Below are 22,095 nucleotides of genomic sequence, written 5' to 3'. Positions count from 1 at the left end.
GCATTTCCTCCCATTGATGGCTCCTTGTTTTAACTTAGACTGCTGGTCATGCTGGAGAGTAGTTGCAGGGCAATGAGGAACACAGCAAAGACTGCTCTGAAGGCTCTCAATGCTATGTTCTGGGCATTTCAGTGCTCTGGACTGCTGAGAGTGAGAGAGGTTGTATTGCTTTGTCGCTATCTGCTGCATTCAACACAGTTCCTCAGAGGGTGAAACTCTTGCTGACAAGCAACCTTGGGAAGGGCATGAGGCTGGCAGAAAATAAAGATAATTTGGGGACAAACAGTCAGCACATGTCTGCTCTTTATTTTGGCTCACAGACTGTTTGTTCTGCTGTATGTCAGTGATATGTTTTGATCTTAGGATGAAAGGTGGTGCTACTTTATATTTGGTCATGACCATCTCAAATAAATGGAAACCTGAAAGCAACATTCAAAGACATTACTATTGCCGAAGCCCTCCCTACTTGCGGCAAAATGTAGAAATTCCAATGAACATAAACACATCTGGCCCAGCCATTTTATTGTTTTGCTTGCAACTTTCTGCTGGATGCTGAATGAACTGTGGTTTATGAATTTACTTTATTTATCAAAGCGATTCCAAACCAAAGGGCCACAAATAGACTGAGGAATGCTTTCTGCTTGCCTTTATGAGAGAAGTTCCAAAGATAGCAGTGCATCTGCAATGCTTTGAACACAAAATAGCTTGCTGTATTGCCACCCCATAAGCTACCTTGAAGATTTGCAACAATAACTATACTTCCTTCCATTACATTGGTCTTATATTGCTTGGAAAGCCAAGTGCACGTCTCTTGGGTACTCTCTACACATGCACGGTTGATTCTTAAGCAGATTTCAACATTTGGAATCTTCATCTTGTGTAGGTGACATTCACAATGTTGGTGCTGCCTCAAAGTGATAGAAGAAACAAACCAATGACCATGTAAAACAATTTTTTTTTGTGTAAATCAGAGCAATGCTATAAAATTGTTCATGAATCATTCACGTCCATTTCCAAGTACTTGTGCCCTTCATGCCTTATTTGTTGCACAACTATTACACTTTGTTTTCTTGTGGGTTCTTCTGATCTACTGGACGTTTGGGCAGTAAATGTAGAGGATGTTTCAGTCGGTTGTAAATGGCAAGTAGTTCTGGGCTTATGTGGCATGCTTGTAGCGCATGCATTCTCAGAAAGAGTGGCTGCTGAGGGGCAACAGCTCTGAGAAATAGTGGAGGAACAATGAACACTGTCAGCCTGACTAGACGGCATTGTTATAGTTGATGGATCTCCAGTGTTGTCCCCAGGGCAACAAATTGGCAAATGTAGCAAAATGCTGGGAGATGGGTTGCTGGAATGCCTTAACAGTCTCAAAATCCTGACATCACCAGATCCAGAGCCACAATTATTTTGTCTTCCTCCTTATTGCCCAGCCCCATTGCAGTCATATTTCTTAGTAGTGAAAAGCATGTTTCAACACTCGATAATTGGTGTTGGATGATCCCACGGCATGCAATGGTAATTCTTCAGCAGTGAGCAGAAGGTGCTCTTTAGACTGCCTCTCACTGAAGCCACATGTATTAGGTTAGTTGAAGTATTCTCATTTTGTCATATCTGCCCTTAACCTGCCAATTTAGGTGTGAAAACATTTTATAACTTTCCAGATGGGTGCATGCATCTTCTGTCCTGACAGGAAACTTGCTTACCTTGATGCTAGTACTCATGACCTCAAGTTATATCTGCCATATTTCCTCACAAACAGCAGAAATGCTTCATATCTGGTGTCCCTAGCAACTTCTTGTGTAACTTCTGACATGCAGTTGTGATCAAGCAGATTTTGTCCGGTTCTTGTCCATGCAGCTCGTTGCCATGGGCTTTCTGAATATCTGGCCTTACTGTTGCAGCAAATATATACCAGCTATTGATGTTAGTTTGATTTAAAAGGAACGTGATAATTTGGCAGCTGTTGTTTAGCATTAGATTTATTTTCACAAAGTGGATGACAGATTCCCATCATAAGAAACCATATGATTTCTTCTCAAGTCTTTCTAATGGAAGGTGACCCCACTCCTTGTGCCAGTCAGTCTTTTGCTGCCGACAACAGTTGACAGCATGTTACATTTAGCAGGGGATATATTTAATTGTGTGTTAAAAGAGGAAGATAAATATCTCAGCAATTGTGGGATGCTCAAGACAGGCACAAGAAATTTGTGGTATGTATTGCACTTCAATTTTTCCCCAAAGAGGCAAGTGTAGAATGCGGCATTGCACTGTGTACCAAGCCAGTTTGTTCTCTGGTATATTGCAGAGTCAATAGTTTAGGGCCACAATACATGAAACTATAGAATTATTATAGAGTGGAAGGCAAGCTTGTCCCAGCTGTGTGTGTGGTCTATACCACTTTTTAGATAAATTGATGCTTAACTTTTCAAATGATAACTTCATATCTAACTCCAAATTAATCAGTTACTGAACTTTGCTCACATTTCAGACAAGTACTGTACATATCGAATGAGTGGCTCTAAAGATATTATCAGTAACTGAATTATATCTTGAAATTACTAGCACACATTCTTATTTTTTCAAAGTATTATGTATTAAATTAAATACATGGTATATCAATTAAAATAAAATTGTTTTAACAGCTGGATAGTGAACTGCCTGTCCTGTACAATGTTTTTTTTGAGCAGAATACATGGATTGGAGTTGTTGACCACATTAACCAATGTCACGTTTATTGGCTTCCAATTTATAGCGAGAATGAAGACCTTCAATGGCAGATGAAGATTTTTTGTAAAAGGTACAGTTTAACACAACAGAGATTTCAATCTGAGTCTCATAAATATCATGTAACTAGATTATAATCGACACAATCTTGAAATGGGTGGGGAAAGGGTAAAATAAATTCTGAGACTGTGACATCATTGACTGAAGTCTCGGTCTCTCTTGAATTACTTGTACTGCAGCAGAACTGCTCCAGTCATGCGCTGGAGAAATAACCACATAGTCAAATTACATCATAATTTGAAACCTAATAAATGCTTTCTGTTTGTTTGATGTAACTCAGTTGAATCTATAAGGAAACTTCACACAAAAAGCCAGACTCTTTAAACTTTGAGCTTCATCACCCCCCCTTGAATTTGTAGTGAAGAATAAAGGCGGCTCACCAACAGAAATACATGCCAGTTTAGCAGCCATAGCAAAGTGTGATGACTTAAAACTAACCATCTACAAAAGGAATTGTTAATTGTTTCAGATAACCTTTTTTTTAGATATAATATTGTTTATAGCTATATTATAAATCCTCAGTATTTGGATTACAGAATACCCTGGTTAATTACAGGTAACCCCTGTTTTTCTGTAGTCGGGTTTTAGAAATTAGCCTTAACAAAATTTACTAATCACGATTCAAAAATTTGAGATACCTAATCGACTTTGCCCTCTTGCATTTGTATGTGGGTGGGGGAGTAAATAAAGCAACATATTTCTTTATTAACTCGCAATTCTTGATGCATTCACATACACCGCGGCTTTGCATTGCGAGAAGGCTTTTTTTTAGAATGCAACTTGCTGTGTTAAGGGGGAGAGGGTTTGTATTGGTAATAAATATATTGATCACGTTTCCACCAAGTAAATTTATTGTTAAGTACTTTGCTTTTCTCGCAGGCTGTAAACAAATCGATCATGGGTATTAAAATAAGCATCTCATTTCTCATAAATGGCCAGGAACCTAGCGCCTAGCAGTCTCTGGATAAATGGCGCAGCTGGTGGAGCTGCTGCATCATAGTGCCAGAGATCCGGGTTTGATCCTAACCTTGGGTGCTGTCTGTGTAGAATTTGCATATTTTTTCGCTGAGACCATGTGGGTTTCCTCCAGGTGCTTTGGTTTCCTCCCACACCCCAAAGCTGTACGGGTTTATATGTTAATTGGCCTCTGTAAAATTGCCCCTAATGTGTCGGGACTGGATGAAATTGTGCGATAACATAGAATTTATGTGAACGGGTGATCGATGGTTAGTGTGAAGTTGATGGGCTGAGGGAACTGTCTCCATGCTGTATCTCTAAACTAAACTATGTATTATTTTAGGTACACAAAAATGCTGGAGAAACTCAGCGGGTGCAGCAGCATCTATGGAGCGAAGGAAATAGGTGACGGTTCAGGCCGAAACCCTATTATTTTGCTGTTATTTGCATGCTAGCTGGTTCCATTAATGAGAAAACGTCCCAGGAGAGAAAACTAATTGTCTAACTGGTTTCTGCTATTGCATTTCCTAATGCATTAATTAGCCATGCCAATAAATTATTTGCAGACAATAACCCAATTCACATTGATTGAACGGTACCCGGCGCGGCGCCGACAGTCAAGAGGCCGAAGCAAAGAAGCCGAAGCCAAAGAACCGAATAAAAACGAGGCCGAAACCCCAATGAACCGAAAGAGTCTGAAGACGAAACGCCTACTAACCGAAAGGATGGGACGTCTAAATGCAAACTAACCGAAAGGCCGGGACGCCTAAACGGCAACGAACCGAAAGGATGCGTCGCCTAAAAGGAGCAACTGCCGCTCACCAGAAAAGTCCAATAATGGACTTGACGTTGCCGGTGGGTGGGACTTGTCAGCGATTGGTCCAGACCGCCACGTCCATCACATCACTGTGAAGGCATGAACATTGTCCCAAACCTCCGCTCCACGCGACCCGCGGAGGGTGGCCTTGGGAGAGTGGGGGCTGTCCCGAGGAATGCACACCTTCGGATGCTTTCAACTTGGTGCTTGGGTTCAGATTGCCCAGTCACCTATGGCTTGTGTGGAAAATGAACCCCACGCTCCCGTCTCCCCCTTCTCTCTCCCCTCCCCCCTCTCTCCCCCCTCTCTCTCTCCCTTCTCTCCCTTCTCTCCCTTCTTCTCTCTCTCCCCTCTTCTCTCTCTCCTCCCTCTCTCTCCCTTCTCTCTCCTCCCTCTCTCTCTCCCTCCTCTCTCTCCCCCTTCTCTCTCTCTCCTCCGTCTCCACCCGTGGGAGCGTCCGATGGTGGTGCATCGCGGTCAGTGACTGTGGGACGATCCCGCGGGTGGAGACAGGGGAGAGAGAGAAGGGAAGAGAAAGAAGGGAAAGAGAGAGAGAGAGAGGGAGAGAGAGAGAGAGAGAGAGAGAGAGAGAGAGAGGAGAGAGAGAGAGAGGGGGAGACAGGAGCGTGGGGTTCATTTTCCCACACAAGCCATAGGTGATTGGGCAATCTGAACCCAAGCACCGTTGAAAGCGGCCGAAGGTGTGCATCGCTCGGGACATCCCCCACTCTCCCACGGCCACCCTCCACAGGCTGCAGGTCGGGTTGAGCAGAGGTTTGGGACAATATTCATGCCTTCACAGTGATGTGATGGACGCGGGGGACTGGACCAATCGCTGACAAGTCCCGCCCCCCAGCAAAGTCAAATCCGTTATTGGACTTTACTGTTGAGCGGCAGTTGCTCCTTTGGCCTGTAGGCGGCGCCGCCTTTTGGGTAGGTGGCGTTTCGACTGAGCGGCCATTCGGTAAGTTTGGTTTTAGGCGACGTAGCCTTTCGGTTCGTTGGCGTTTAGGCGTCCCGCCCTTTCGGTTAGTTTGCATTCAGGCGTCCCATTCATTCGGTTCATTGACGTTTCGGCCTCGTTTCTATTCGGTTCTTTGGCTTCAGCTTCTTTGCTTCGGCTTCTGGTCTGTCGGCGCCACGTCCGCACATGGATTGCACAGCAGTCATTTTGCATGACTGTCACAAGGTCCTATTGAATGAATTTGCTTTTGGCCCGGTAAATGTGAAGTTGTTTAAACGCGCATTATGTCCTTTAACTCTGCATCCTGGGGCAGGCAGATGTTTGTGTTCCTAGAAAATGGTTCCTTTCGCGATTTACCACAATATGAAGCCATATTATCTGCGTATATGTCAAGAAATGATGTGCTTATTTTTTATCACATAAATTTTGTAAGAATTGAATTTGTATTCTGTATCCCAGATCTTCTGGTAGTGATTTGTGAATTCTGTAGGGAGGAATTTTGAGTACCCAAACTGCTGCAACTCGGTTGCCTGTAATATTCTAGTCATGATTAAAACAGAGAGCCGGATGAAAATGTATTCTACATATGTGCTGACAAATGTTTTGTATTCCCACTTGAGAAGGCGAATAGTTTGAAGGGGAACGACTGAGTGGTTGGCAACTACTGTGTAAACTTAATTTACCCCATAATGATCTTATGAAAAACAATCCTTTAATCTGCTATGTAAAATTGAAGACTCATCTAAATTAAACCAGTTTTTAACAGTTAAGGACTGGCTGCATGAAATTAGCATGTACACTCTTGAGTATAGAGGCTTATGGTGATCTAATCAGATATTTCTAATGACATTGAAGATGCAGATCAGCTGTTTCCTCTCATGGGGGAATCTGGAAGATGAAAGTATAATCTTGAAATTTAGAATTTGACCATTGAGGAATAGAATTTAGAACTTAAAACAACAGTGGGAAATTATAACTTGCCTTGTAGATTTTGGTCATTTGATATTTTCAACACCTTTTGAGCTGTTTATTAGGTAAGACTTCCAGGGAAGATGGGTGAATGAAACTAAAGTGTTGACCAGACAAGATCTAATTGAATTGTGGTTGATACAGGGATGCAGTAGTTGGTGCTGTTGCCTCACAGATTTGTGGCCTGGGTTCAACCCTGGACTCAGGTGCTATCAGTGTGGAATTTTCATGTTCTTTGCGTGACCATCTGGGTTTTCCCCAGTGCTCTGGGTTTCTTCCAGGTACTGAAGATATGCAGGCAGGATAATTGGCTGCAATAAATCACCCTTAGTTTAGCTATATGGTAAGTATCAAAGGGTAATTCAAGGGCATGCGAGAGAGAATAGGTTGCAGAGCTACAGGGAAATATGAAGGGGATGGGACTAATAGAGGTTACTTTGCATGGATGTGGTGGGCTGAATAGCTTCCTGTGTCATTATAAGTACATTATTGCTCAAGGGCTGATCAATCTATCATTGCTTTCACATATTCTTTCTGCTGTTCAAAGGAATATGAAACTCTCAGAAAGCCTCTGGTTTGTAAAAGCCTCTGACATTCAAATATTTTTGAAAATCAATTGTACGATAAAAATTGTGAAAGCTTTTTCTTTAAAAGAAATAAACCACCTAAAAGAAATTACAAACATTTAATTAAACTGATTAATTAAAATGTTGAGTTAAGTTTGAGTTTAGTTTATTGTCATGTATACCGAGGTACAGTGAAAAGCTTTTGTTGCTTGCTAACCAGTCAGCGGAAAGACAATATATGATTACAATAGAGCAATCTTCCTGATGGACTAGTGGCTAGAGGATCTGGGGTGACGGAGGAACTGAAGGAAATTCACAATAGGCAGGAAATGGTGTAGGGTAGATTGATGGGACTGAAGGCCGATAAATCCCCAGGGCCTGATGGTCTGCATCCCGGGGTACTCAAGGAAGTGGCTCTAGAAATCTTGTATGCATTGGTGATCATTTTCCAATGTTCTATAGATTCCGGATCAGTTCCTGTGGATTGGAGGGTAGCTAATGTTATCCCACTTTTTAAGAAAGGCAGGAGAGAGAAAACAAGGAATTATAGACCAGTTAGCCCGACATCGGTGGTGGGGAAGATGCTGGAGTCAATCATAAAAGATGAAATAGCGACACATTTGGATAGCAGTAACAGGATTGGTCTGAGTCAGCATGGGTTTACGAAAGGGAATATTTTGTGGATATAACTAGGAAAATGGAAAAGGGAGAGCCAGTGGATGTAGTGTTTCAGAAAGCATTTGATAAGGTACCACATAAGAGATTACTGGGCAAAATTAGGGCACATGGTATTGGGGGAAGAGTGCTGACATGGATAGAAAATTGGTTGGCAGACAGGAAACAAAGAGTAGGGATTAACGGGTCCCTTTCAGAATGGCAGGCAGTGACTAGTGGGGTACCGCAAGGCTTGGTGCTGGGACCGCAGCTATTTACAATATACATCAATGATTTAGATGAAGGGATTACAAGTAACATTAGCAAATTTGCAGATGACACAAAGCTGGGTGGCAATGTGAACTGTGAGGAGGATGCTATGAGAATACAGCATGACTTGGACAGGTTGGGTGAGTGGGCAGATGCATGGTAGATGCAGTTTAATGTGGATAAATGTGAGGTTATCCACTTTGGTAGCTAAAACAGGAAGGCAGATTGTTATCTAAATGGTGTCAAGTTGGGAAAAGGGGAAGTACAATATGATCTGGGGGTCCTTGTTCATCAGTCAATGAAAGTAAGCATGCAGGTACAGCAGGCAGTGAAGAAAGCAAATGGCATGATGGCCTTCATAACAAGAGGTGTTGAGTATAGGAGCAAAGAAGCCCTTCTGCAGTTGCACAGGGCTCTAGTGAGATCACACCTGGAGTATTGTGTGCAGTTTTGGTCCCCTAATTTGAAGAAGGACATTCTTGCTATTGAGGGAGTGTAGCGCAGGTTAACAAGGTTAATAATTCCCTGGATGGTGGGACTGTCATATGCTGACAGAATAGAACGGCTGGGCTTGTATACTCTGGAGTTTAGAAGGATGAGAGAGGATCTTATTGAAACATATACGTTTATTAAGGGTTTGGACACGCTAGAGGCAGGAAACATGTTCCCGATGTTGGGGGAGTCCAGAACCAAGGGCCACAGTTTAAGAATAAGGGGTAAGCCATTTAGAACGGAGATGAGGAAACATTTTTTCACACAGAGAGTTGTGAGTCTGTGGAATTTTCTGCCTCAGAGGGCGGTGGAGGCAGGTTCTCTGGATGCTTTCAAAAGAGAGCTAGATAGGTCTCTTAAAAATAGCGGAGTCAGGGGATATGGGGAGAAGGCAGGAACGGGGTACTGATTGGGGATGATCAGCCATGATCACATTGAATGGCAGTGCTGGTTCAAAGGGCCAAATGGCCTACTCCTGCACCGATTGCCTATTGAGATCCCTTCTTAAGATTGCAACAATACATTTATACTTGCTTCTCATTTTTACCCTTCCAAAATATTCACTGTATGTAAATCAAACTTTTGTTCATATGTAAAACATTTTGCATTATATACAAACAATATTTTGGTTTACTATGAAATTATGCACAGTTGGAGATTGAGTAGTGATAAGGAGTGAAACTGAAATAACACAAATTAATGGCAACATTAAGAATGAATACATTTTAAGAATTGGGACACTATTGTATGTCCATAATTATTCTTCAGAAAGTGGTGGTGAGCTGTTAAACCTGTTGCAGTTCTTCAGGTGATTTTTACACAACCCTCATAAGTAAGAAGGTCCAGGATTTAGACCTAAGGACAATCAAGAAATGCAAATGTCTTTTCAAGTCAGAGTGGCATGCAGTTTGGAAGACAAACTGTTGGTGATGGTGAACCCACATGCATACTGTCCTTATCGTCCTCGGTAGGATTGATGGTGGTGAAGCTAGGGCAGGTAACAGAAGTGTATTTAGAAGAGGGTATGCCAGCGATGAAGTGAATCAATGAATAGTAATGGATGGGATATTGGTCAAGCAGGCAGCTTTGTTTAATTCAGAAATACAATGCAGAAACAGGCACCTTCTACCCACTGAGTCCTCGCTGAACGGCGATCCCTGCACACTAATGCTATCCTACATACACTAGGGACAACTTACAATTTTTACCAAGCCAATTAATCAACAAATCTGTACGTCTTTGCAGTGTGAGAGGAAACTGGAGCACCCGAAGAAAACCCACCGGGACACGGGGAGAACGTACAAACTCCGTATAAACATCATCTGCCGTCAGGATCAAACCCAAGTCCCCTGGCGCTGTAAGGCAGCGACTCTATCGCTGCACCACCGTGCTGCCCTTGTCTTGGAAAGTGCTGAGCTATTCATACGTGTTGTTGAAGTTGCACTCAGTCAGGCCAGTGTGTAGTTGTTCATCACACTTCTTAGTTGTTTCTCGTGGAAGGATATTGATGCGTCAGGATACAAGTCACTTGTTACAAAATTCCTTGTTGATGAACCTGGTCTGTATGATTGTGGCTGGCCCAGTTAGGTTTGTGGTCAATGGGTGTTGATGGCGGGGGATTCAGCAACGATGAAGAAACTAGGAATTGCGGATGCTAGTTTACAAGGTGCTGGAGTAACTCAGCTGGTCAGGTAGCATCTCTGGAGAACATGGATGGGTGATGTTTCGGGTCGACATCCTTCTTCAGATTGATTGTGGGGGGGGGGGGAGTGGGAGGAACAGAGGAGGGGCGGGAGTGGGAGAAACAGAGGAAGGGCTGGACAAAGCCTGGCAGATAACAGGTGGATACAGGTGAGGGGGGAAGGGGGTTGATGGTTATTTGCATGGCCTGATATGAATAAACAGAAGGTGTAATTCAAAAAGATTGAAGAGTTGCGAATTGTGAAGCTAGAGGATGAATATAGTTGGAAATAGAGGGGGAGGGAGAAATACATGAAAGTCCAGGTGGGGCACAGAGGAGAGTGGGGGAGAGGGGTTTAGTTTCCTAAAATTGGAGAATTCATTGTTCATGCTGTTGGGTTGTAAGCTACCCAAGTGCTGTTTCCTCAGTTTTTACGCTGGCAATGGAGGAGGCCAAGGACAGATAGATCAGTATGGAAATGGGAAGGGAAGTCAAAAAGGTTAGCAACTAAGGGATCCAGCAGACTGAGTGTAAGTGTTCTGCGAAATGGACACCAAGTCACGCTGTTTGGTCTCGCCGATGAACAGGAGGCCACATTGGGGACATTGGATGCAGAAGATGAGATTAGAAGAGGTGCAATGATAATGGTCTTGAATGTAAAGAGGTTAGACGTTCCTTTGTCGGAGATAGTCATTGCTTGGCATTTTTCCAGCAAGTATCACTTGCCTGAATGTTGTTTAGATTTCAATTCCTTTAGGTGTTGACTAGCTTACAAATTAAACATTTTGCAATCACCAGTCTCTTCTGACTTTGTGATAGAAGGAAGGACTCTATTTTGACGAACACCTTCCATCACTTTACTGAAGATGGAGAGTAGACTAAGTGGGTGGTAATTAGCTGGATTGAATTTGCAGTTGGCAGCTTGAAGGAGGAATCAAAAATTTCCACTCAGTGAAAGCTGATATTTTTCATGAAATAAAATGCTCCCATGGAAATTGCTTTTGGCAGCATGCATGGTTGAAAGCTCAACATATGAATAACATCCTCTGTCTGTTATTTTAGCTTTCTTGAATAACTAAAGTAATAATTATTTCAATTGTGGACATAGAAATATCACATGTTAAATATTTCTTCACGACTGTTGTTAACTGCCCTTTGTAGAATCTGTTAAATATGTGCAAGATTTTGAACGGTGAAGCAAAAAAATCTCAATAAATGTGCTGCCTGCTGCATAGAACCTTCCAAGGCATTATACCTGGCTTAGCTGAAGCTCTCCACATTTTGGGTTTAAAGCCATTCTCGGAATTTTAGTTTACAGAAATGGTGTTGTTCTTCATTATTGGAAGGTGTTGTCTCTTAAATGAGGCAAGAAACCATGTCTATGGTTATTCATTTATATTTGTACAAATGCATACCCTTCAGGGAAGGGTAGGAGGGTTTCCCTGTGTCTGGTTTAATGTTTATCCCTCGATCAACAACATTGAAACGTTTTTATTGGCAGGTTATCCTATTGCTTTTTACTGTGACCTTTGACAAATTTCATCAATTAATTTAATTGATTCTACTGAATAATTGATTCTAAAGTGATTTAAGATATCCGGTTGATGCAAAAGATGCAATAAGTGCAAATTATACAAGATCTGGGTGTTGATATTTAGAATAGTGCATGCAATGGTGATTTTATTGAGGCATGTTGGATCTAGATGAGTTGGACTTTTAATCAGTGAAGATTGAGTTTACTTAAGTGAAAACTGGACGTGTGGTCTGGGATCACCTCACATAAAAGATAGGTATCATGTAACATCAGAACCAGAGTGGATACCCAATCCAATTTTATTACATTTTTACTACTTGAGGTATTAGGTGAGGAGATTAGAAGATGCTTTTGTCATTGATTGGCCTTGGAAGTATGGACCAATGGGCCGTGCAACCAAATGGAGGGACCGGTGTCCTGGCCCCTGCTCGTCCCCCAAGGACTAGAGAACCGGAAAGGAGGATGGTGGGATCCGGCGATGGCAGAAGCAAGTGCAAGATCCAGTAAGAGAGTTAACCAGGGTTTTGGCTTCCGCAATCTCAAGGTTGGCTGCGGGAGGAGTTCCTGGGGCACTGGTGGCGGGGCGAGGAGAGGGACTTTGGTTAGCTTGACGATCCGGACGGAGGCAACGGCTTGAGGCTCGCCTGGTTTGGGCACTGCTCCAGAACATCAAGTGCATGGACTGGACTTTGGAAAAAGATGCCAAAACCTGGTGGCTCTTGCATGCGGTCTCATTGGACTATTTCTATACAATTTGTCCTAATCGGAGATTGTGCTTGGGCATGGAGATACTCTACTGAACTGTATGCGAGAAAAGAATGTCACCAATTCTGTACATGTGATAATAAAGAACCATTGATTGACCATTCTTATATTTTCGTACTTTGCCCAGTCAATTGAATTGTTTTGGGTTGATCGGGAAACGAGTTTTGGGTGTGATGCACACAAGATCACATTGATGGCTGAATGAACCAGTAGCATGCCCTTTGCTATATAGCCATTGTCCACATGTGGCTTCCTTTACATTGGCGAGACCAAGCATAGACTACGTGATTGTTTCACCAAACATTTGCGCTTAGTTCGCCAAGGCCTGCTAAAATTCCTGTTTGATAATCAATTTAACTCCCTTTCCCTTTCTCACACTGACCTTTCTGTCCTTGACCTCTATTGCCAGAATGAGGACATATGCAAACTGGATATGCATCGCGTATTCTGCTTGGGTAGCTTGCAACGCAATGGTATAAATATTAAATTATCCAACTTCAAGCTATTTACACCACACCCACCTTGTACGCTCCTATTTCTCCCACTATACCCCCCCCCCCCAATCCCGTCACCTTCCTCCTTTTCCCTCCTTCACGCACTTATCTCCCAATCCTGAATCCCACATTTCCCTTTTATCTGTTCCCCCACCCCTCTGCCCCTTCTTTTGTCTTTAGCCCTGTCCTTGTACCCACATTACTGCCTTCCGGCGTTTCATAAAAAATAGTTCAATGAAATGTGCTGACTGCTGACACCTTCAACGGAATTGTACCTGGCTCAGCTGCAGCATTCCAAGTTTTGGGTTCAAAGCCCCTCTCAGAATTTTCATTTACTGGAAAGGTGTTGTTCTTCATTGTTGGAGGTGTTGTCTCTTAGATGAGGCAAGAAACCAGGTCTACATCGATTCATTTACATTCACATGAAAGCATATTATGGCAATCTTCACAGAAAGGTAGGAGTGTTCCCTGTGTCTGGTTTAATGTTTATCCCTTGATCAGCATCACTGAAACATTTTTATTCGCGGGTCATCATATTGCTTTTTCTGTGACCTTTGACAAATGTGATCAGCTAATTTAATTTAACAAACAACAGTAATACTAAACTAAATGAATCCAGGAAATTATAGGCCAATAAAACTCCCTCCCCAAAGTGGTTGGATAGCTACTGCCGAGGATTCTTTGGGATAAGATTTACTCTCATTTGCAAGAGAATGGGTACTTAAAGACTCGTATCACACCTCCTTTCCTCTCCTAAAGGGTCTGTCCCACTTGGGCTTATTTTGCATGTCATTTACGCGACATAATTTACGCGTCATGACGCAAAAAGCTACATAATTTACCCGTCACGCGCGCATGGTGTGCATTATGGCGCATGGCGCGTGGTGAGACATCGTGGTGTAGGCAGTGACGTGCGGTCGTGCGTGGTACCCCAGGATTTTGGGATTCACAAAATCTTCGCGCACCACCTGCGTGACGCGCAAATGGTGCCCAAGTGGGACAGGCCCTTTACTTGCCCTCATTTGTCTCCTTTTCACCTCCAGTCTTTCAGACACTCATCTCCCTTCCCTGATTATTAATTTATCTCTTATTCTCCCCTCTTTGCCCCCCTCCCTCCCCCACACCCCTTCCATCTATATCCTTACTTCTGGCTTCACATCTCACTTCTCTTGTCTGAAACACTTTTTTCTCCTTTTCATCTCTAGCCTTTGTTACTTCACTCGTCTGCCAATTAAACCCCCCTTTCACGTAACCATCTACCATTTACCAGGTTTGTCCTGCCGTCTTTTTTTTCTATGTGTCTCCGTCCTGTAATCAGTCTAAACATCCAAACTGTTACCTATCCATTCCCAGCCCCGATTCTGCCTGACTTGCGGTGTTGTTTTGTAAATTTATAAACTAAACAGATGTGAGGCAGCAGCTCTGCCGTTGCGCCATTGTGCCTCAGCCCATTCTTTTGCAAATGAGAGTAAATCATATCCTGAAGAATCCTCTGCAATAGCTTTCCAACCATTCAGGGGAGTCTTATTGGCCTATAATGTGGCATTTTGGTAAGATAAACCAGGATAAGACTTGCACAGTAAATGGCAGGGCCTTGGGGTGTGTTGTAGAATAGAAAGACCTAGGGGTGCAATTGCAGAGTTTCATGTTTCAAGTGGCAACACGGGTAGACAGTTTGGTGAGGCGGCTGTATGGTAACTCAAATATCACTGTACCTTAATTGGTGCATGTGACAATAAATTTGAAACTTGATACATTTGCCTTTACCCGCCAGTGTATTAAGTACAGAGGTTGAGACATCATGTTCCACCTGTACAAGATATTGGTACTCCACATTTGGGGTACTGTGTAGAATTCCACTATAGGAAACCTGTCATTAAACTGTAAAGGGTGCAGAGGAGATTTATGAATCTGGAGGATTTGAGTTTAGGAGAGTATGGATAAGCTTGTTCTTTTTTCACCTGGGTGGAAGTGGGCTAAGGGGTGACCTAGAAGTTTATAAAATCATAAAGAACATAGATAAGGTGAATAGCCACAGTCTTTTCCCCAGAATATATCTTAGACTTCAAAACCCAAAATCTCACTGATCTTCTCTTTCAGCCACTTTTTCCAGTATTATTTCCAATATATTAAATTATCCCTTCCACTTTCATATTGTTGTCATTCCACCAACTTTTCAAAACGGGTTATTTGATTCTGATAGCCATTTAGAAATGTTAATGCTGATCCTCGTAGCTCAATTAATATGTTAATGGTATAAATTGTGAACTGCCAGGAAATAGAATAGGACAGGTTCCAGCTATCGAATTTTAATCTCACTGAGAATTTTCCATAGTACTAGCTCTTTGTGTTGTTGGCGAGACCAGCATTTAATCCCCCTTCTATTTGCCAATGAGATTGTCATCATGAGGCTGCTGCAGTCCTATGGTGAAAGTACTTTCGCCTTGCTGTGGATTTTGCCTCGGCAATCAAGGAGTGGTAATCTATTTCCAAGATGAGATGTGGATTCTGTAATTCATGATGTTCCCATGTGTCTACTGCTCTTCCAACCAGTAATTAAGTTTGTTACGTATATCCTATTTCTATATGTGTTTTAAGCCTGGGTATCACTGAAAATCTACCTCATGTTTGTTTCAGATTTCTATTCAGTGGTGATCTAAGTGTAATAAAATTACATCTTTTTTAATCCGTGAGAAATATTTGCAATATAAATACCAAAAAAACATTTGAAAATATTGTCTGACCTGATGAGTATCTATAAATAACAGCGGTTGATATTTCAGACTTTTCTTTATTTTTCTGGTCTTTGGACTTTCATTGTTCATTTCAGTATCCTTGCTTACTAAAATATCTTGTGGATGTATTCCTGTATATTGAAATTGCATCTACATGGTATTAGAGTGTAATGTAAGGGTTAAAATGAGTTTTTCAGCTAAAATTGAGTTGTCAGTTAAAAATTCCTGTGTCGAGCAAGCAGCCTTGCGAAGAATTAAATGCTGTGGAAAATAATTGGGCGCGCTTGGAAGAGCTAGTAAATCATAAGACCTCCAAATCTTGCAGTGTTAAAGAGATATTGTAGTAAGACAGACAAACGTTCATTCCCAAAGACATCTGGGATTATCTCAATCCTGATATAATAAATAAGACTTGTTCCCATAATTAAGAAGGGTATATAGTTTTAAACACATAGTTGACTGTTACTTGTAGATTACGGAAGAAGGGCAGGCTTATTGAGTATTTAAGTGCATGCTGTGAATGAGCTCACTGGACTTCACCTTAGACCAGGATCCAGAACGGTGCCAGGACCCTCAAATTCTCCAGACCAGCCATTGCAAGCAGGAGTCCCTAATGGGTAGATGGCCGTGAGTCTCGTTGCTACCTGCCCCCGCTCGTATCGTTGAAGACTCGACGAAACGAAGGGCATGCAATTTGCTGCTTTGTTCATTATTTTTCCTGTATTTTACTATAGAAAAACCTAGTTGTTTGTCCCCTTGAAATATTCTTTCTCCAATCATTGATCTAAATCCTTGAAAACCTGCTTGAATCACTTCAGGGAAGGAATTGCAAATTTCCACAATTCTTTTATAAATCATTTTACGCTGGATTTATTTCTTCAGCTGTAGTTTTAAGATTGTTTTGACCACATCTCTCCCACCACCATTAAAAATGGGTTTTCCCACTGGAATAAATAGTTTCTTGGCAAACTATGGAATGCAGCACTTTCATGTTAAAACCTATGATTAGTTCACCCAGCAGTCATCTTGATTGAAGGGAATTTAAGCAAACTATTACAAAGGCCTCTATATACCTGTAAATACAAGTACAGTTTGGTTATAGTTTACATATGCAAAATACTGCACATGTTCAGATTCAGTAATAAAAACACAAAATGCTGGAAAAACCCAGCCAGCGAAGGCAGTGTTTTCAGGCTGATGATCTTACATCAGAAATTGGCGCATCTCATTCGCCCTTTTTGCTTCGCTAAAATGTGGCAGTTTTCCCATCCTAACAGTGTTTATGTTTTGCAGTCTTGTAAAATTGTGGTGCTGCATTGAAGATGATTGTTCATTTACTTGCTCTTGCAATTATGAATGTATTTGTCACCAGCCTGATGATTGTCATTTGCAGTGCAGTATGAATGTGGCACAGATCAAAGTTGAAATGATTTTGAAAAACAGACATTGGTGGATCATGTTGAGAAATTTGGATAAATACCATACTACAAAATACAACATGGTTGTCCTAAGCGGATTTAAAGCCCTGTCCCACTGTACGAGTTAATTCAAAGAGTTTTCCCAAGTTTGCCCTGATTCGAACTCGGAGATTTACGGTAATGGCCACTCGCAGGTAGTCGGGGCTCTCGTGGACATTTTTCAACATGTTGAAAAATCTTCACGAGTCTTCCCAAGCTTACCTGCCGTTAGCAAGTCTCCCCGAGTACCTGCCGTTAGCGTTACGAGCCGCAAAGAGACGTCCCCGAGCTCCGACGTACCCGCTACATTCATTCTATGTGCTTACCACGAGTTTTAAGCTGGGGAGAGCGCTTGAATGAACTTGTACAGTGGGCTATTATGCAGACGCAACTCCTGGACAAATCAAGCTACCTGGGTGTGCTGTTTTGCCAACGTTCAATGGTGTTGTGGACATTGAATGCTTCTCAATGTTTCTGACATTTCGAGACATTCAAAAGCATCAAAAAGTATTTTTTTGAAATCCGTGGAACAAATATGTTTTTTTTAACAAAGTTTAAAAACAAAAGCACTTTACAACACTTATGAAACAATTCAAAAAATAAGTTAAACAGTCATTCCTCTCCATTCAAATAAATGGGCTTGCTGTTTCTTTGCTGGTCTAATGAGGTGCTGGTTTAGTGGAGCGTAAGTGTTAGGGAGTTGTAACAAATTTAGACTTTGATATTGGATTACACTGAGTGTGCGATGTGTTCTCCCAGGAGTTCTGAACTCCATGATGTTTAGCCTATTCCCAGCATCTTTCTTATCCATATGATTTGATATTATTAAAACATTTGGCAAATCTGTTGGTGTTGTCCTTTCTGCTGTCTTTGTATTTTAGAAAAATGTAACTTGCATCTCTAATTTTCTGACAAAGTTGTGGAAGATTACATGTTGAACTCACCTGCTTTCCTTTTGACAAGCAATCATGAAATTGGGTTAGATTTTAATGTCACCAGTGAAATATTAGCACCCAACAGTGTTCACCTTGCAAAAATAAACTGCCACAAAATTTTAGCAAGCAAAAACATACAGCCATGGTGTGTGTCCCTTCGAACCTCCACTTGAATTAGGGCCTATGGTAATTGTGAGCAGCAGAAGCAGCAGGGAGGCTAATTAATAATCTTTACAGATTTCAAAATAAATTGCGATTGAGAGAAAAAAATGAATACGTGTCAGAGGTTATGGGGAGAAAGCAGGAGAATGGGGTTAGGGGGGAGAGATAGATCAGCCATGATTGAATGGCTGAGTAGACTTGTTGGGCCGAATGGCCTGATTCTACTATCTCTTATGATCTCATTATGAATAACTGTTGACAGCATAAGTTATAGCAGAGGTATATATAGCCCACGGGTTTGTTTGTTAGCTACTGTATACGGAGACCATAACTGAGTGAAGTACAGAGGGATCTTGTGTATGAAGCATGAAAAGCTAGCAGGCAGGGTCAACAAGAACGTAATTGACATTTAGGCTTTCAATGCTTAGCAATTGGGGTTTAAAAATAGGGAGGTTTTGTTACAATTGTGCAGGGTATGGAGGCTTCACCTGGAATACTGCATACATACATGCTTACAGTTTTGGTCCCATTATCAAAAACGAATATAATAACATTGGAAGGAATGCAAAGGAGATTCACCAGGATAATTATTGGGATGAGAGGATTGTTCTACAAAGAGAAACAAAATAGTTTGGGCCGGTATTCCTTGGAGCTTAGAAGAAAGAGGGATGAAATGTATAAGATCATAAGGGGATTTGAAGCATAGACATTTCTCGCCTCCAGCTCTTTACCCCGCACCCCTCGACTTTCAGTCTGAAGAAGGACCCAATCCGAAACATCACCTATCCTTTTTTTCCAGAGATGTTGCCTGTCCCACTGAGATTCTTCAGGACTTTGTGTCTATCTTTAGCGTAGACGTTGGGATGTTTTCACTCATGGAAGACTCTTGCACTTTCCTTCTACATACAAGATAAAGAGCCAGTCATTTAAAACAAAATATGTAAAAAAATATTTTTGCAGATGGTGGTGAATCTCTTGTATTCTCTGCCCAAGTGCATGAAGGAAGCTAGATTTTTTGGAGTATTAAGATCACCGTGGATAAATATTTGATAGATTGAGAAATAAAAGGCTGTAGAAAATTGGCACAAAAGAGACTATCATCGATTAGCCATGATATATTAAATGACAAAGCAGACTTGAAGGACCCAGTGTTGTGTATTCAGCCACTTGCTTTTGCTATGCTGTTAAATAAGGGGACATTGCTGAACCTTTAACTCTGCGCCATTTTCCTGCACAAACTTCATATCACTTGATCACCTTAGTAACAAAAAATTTGACGTATATACACAATAACTAAGTTCTTTTGGATAGTGAATTGAATGATACACTAGCCTAATATTGAAAATAAATACCTTTCAATTTTGTTTTGAATGGCTGTTCCTTACTTTGAGACTGCAAGCTCTGTTTTCTAAACATCCCAGACAGGGGCAACCTCACTCTTATATCGGTGCGAACAAGCCAAGTAAGAATTTTGCTTTCACAATTCAATGGAATCACCTGTCATTCTTCTATGTTTGCGTGTGTCAGCCAAGCATAGTCTGGTAAACCTTTGCTGCATTCCCTCTGTTGTACCTAAATCTTTCTAGGAATAGGGAGACAAGATCTGCACACAATATTCCAGATGCAACCTAAGCAGGGATCCATATCATTGCGGAAGGCACATTTACTTTTGTACTCAAATCCTCCGTGACGGCCTACACCTGCTGTACTTGCACTTTAAGGATATCAGTTTTCTTTGAGTATTAACACCTTTAAGTTCTTACCGTCAACTGAATAAAATGGATGAAATGTAAGTAAATGAGTAGAAAAATAAAGTATAGTTTGGGTAATAAAAATAGATTGAGGAGCAACCAAAATAGGAAAAGCAACATTTAACACAACAATCTTTCACAATTAATTTACTAAAGGAACACAACTGTTCTGATGTAAGATTGATTTGTTATTGATTGGTTTTTAAGATGTGATGTTCAAACATTTGATGTCGCAGATTGAACATTTTCCATTGGCTTGAAGTGTTTCAGGGCAGGTAATTATTTTAAAATCGCATCTTAATTATTTCCCGGGTAATTTCATTGATACAACCTGCAGCAGTGCACCATATTGGTCTTCACTTTTTAACTGATGGTGGTTGAATATCAAAAATTATGCTCATTTTTCTCTGCAACAGTGAAAAATACTAAGTCTCGCTGATGTTTCTAAACAAGCTATTAACCAATAAAGATATTAAGTGCTGGAGTATCTCCGTGAGTCAGGCAGCATCTCTGGAGAACATGGGAAGGCGACATTTTGGCTCCAGAGATGCTACCTGACCTGCTGAATTACTCCAGCAGTTTGTGTCATTTTCGGTAAATCAGTTCCTTGCGCTTATGTTTGTGACCAATAAATTTGGTTAACCATTGAGATATCATTTTTTTTAATTCAGTGTATTAGTAAGCCTCATTCTTATGTTTTGTGTTTTGTTTACTTTATCGGAAAATAATTCTAATTATTGAATTCTAAGCTGTTTAGATCCAGAATTGTAGCTGGCAATTTTTTTCTATCTATCACTCCAAAGTCAATGAACAAGAACATTGCCCTGTGTACTTTAGCGTTAGTCTTACCAAACCATGCGGCATGTACCTTGTTTTTCTTTGTTCTCTATGCTAAGAGTTTTTATGCCTACCTGTGCAAAATATTGCTTACCTGTGTTGGAAGATGTGTGCTGTTTGACATTAGTCACAGGAGCTTTGTATTTACTGAAACGATTGTATGAATGCTCTAGGCATTCATTTGTAATTTGTCTTTCTTATTTTCATAGAACTTGCATACATTTAAAATAATTGGGCAATGCCTCCATTGAAGTAGCAGATGAATTTCAAATTAACATTTTGAATATTCCTGTGCATTATGATTCTACGATATAATTTACTGGTCTAAGAATTGTACATAGAAATCAGGCCTAACTGGATTGGCACTTGGTCCCAGAGATGAAATAATCTGTGGTAGACAGAAATGCTGGAGAAACTCAGCGGGTGAGGCAGCATCTATGGAGCGAAGGAAATAGGCAACGTTTCGGGTCAAAACCCTTCTTCAGACTGATGTGAGGGTGGGGAAGAAGAAAGGAAGAGGAGGAGCCAATGGGCTGAGGGACAGCTGAGAAGGGGAGGAGAAAGTGGGGACTATCTGAAATTAGAGAAGTCAATGTTCATACCGCTGGGATACAGACTGCCCAAGCGAAATATGTATTTTCCTTCTGCTTCTCCAATTTACGGGTTTCGTCCCGAAACGTTGCCTATTTCCTTTGCTCCATTAGATGCTGCGTCACCCTGCTGAGTTTCTCCAGCATTTTTGTCTACCTTCGATTTTCCAGCATCTGCAGTTCCTTCTTAAAGATGAAATAATCTGTGGTGGTTTCCAATTTAACAAAATTTGAAATGACACAAACAGACATAATGGATAAAGGCAATTTCCAATGAGCATACCTCAAACTTTTCCAGTGGTAAAATATATCTTCAAATGTGCAAAAGATGGGGAAAATAAAATAAACTCAACAAGCAAACTTATTCTAATGTTTACTGCTATTTGAACTGATTGCTCTATTACAATATATATCTGAATCTTTTTTTCCCTTTAACATCAGAAGCAAATACAATTTTTGGATTTTATACATGTGCAGATTAAATGTGATTGACCTTTTATACAAGTCTTTAATGTTGTGGAGTTACAGTTTATAATATGTACACACAATTCCAGGATGATATTGATTAGGCGTAGGGTTTATACATAGCATGCACAAACCGGTTTAAAATTAAAACGAAAGATACAGGTAAAGTAAGTGGATCCTTTAATACTGAAACTAAGAGCATTGTTATTCTCATCA

At 41.1% G+C, this 22,095-nt stretch overlaps 1 protein-coding gene across 3 annotated transcripts in view; it reads right to left on the bottom strand.

Moving 5' to 3' along the window:
• filip1l (filamin A interacting protein 1-like) overlaps positions 1-22,095 on the bottom strand; it is a 197,748-nt gene that overhangs the window by 2,793 nt on the left and 172,860 nt on the right. The window contains exon 6 of one of the 3 annotated variants that reach the window (XM_055645009.1): positions 17,552-19,135. The exons of the other annotated variants lie outside the window; for them this stretch is intronic. Within the exon in view, the coding sequence (XP_055500984.1) occupies positions 19,106-19,135 (30 nt within the window). The 3' untranslated portion in view covers positions 17,552-19,105. Of the gene's footprint in view, positions 1-17,551; positions 19,136-22,095 lie in introns of those variants that run through there. 3 annotated transcript variants of the gene reach the window in all.

The sequence above is a fragment of the Leucoraja erinacea genome, chromosome 13, assembly GCF_028641065.1.
Source record: "Leucoraja erinacea ecotype New England chromosome 13, Leri_hhj_1, whole genome shotgun sequence".
Taxonomy (NCBI): domain Eukaryota; kingdom Metazoa; phylum Chordata; class Chondrichthyes; order Rajiformes; family Rajidae; genus Leucoraja; species Leucoraja erinaceus.
Note: the sequence above shows the minus strand (reverse complement) of the source record. Positions and strands in the feature narration are given on the sequence as shown.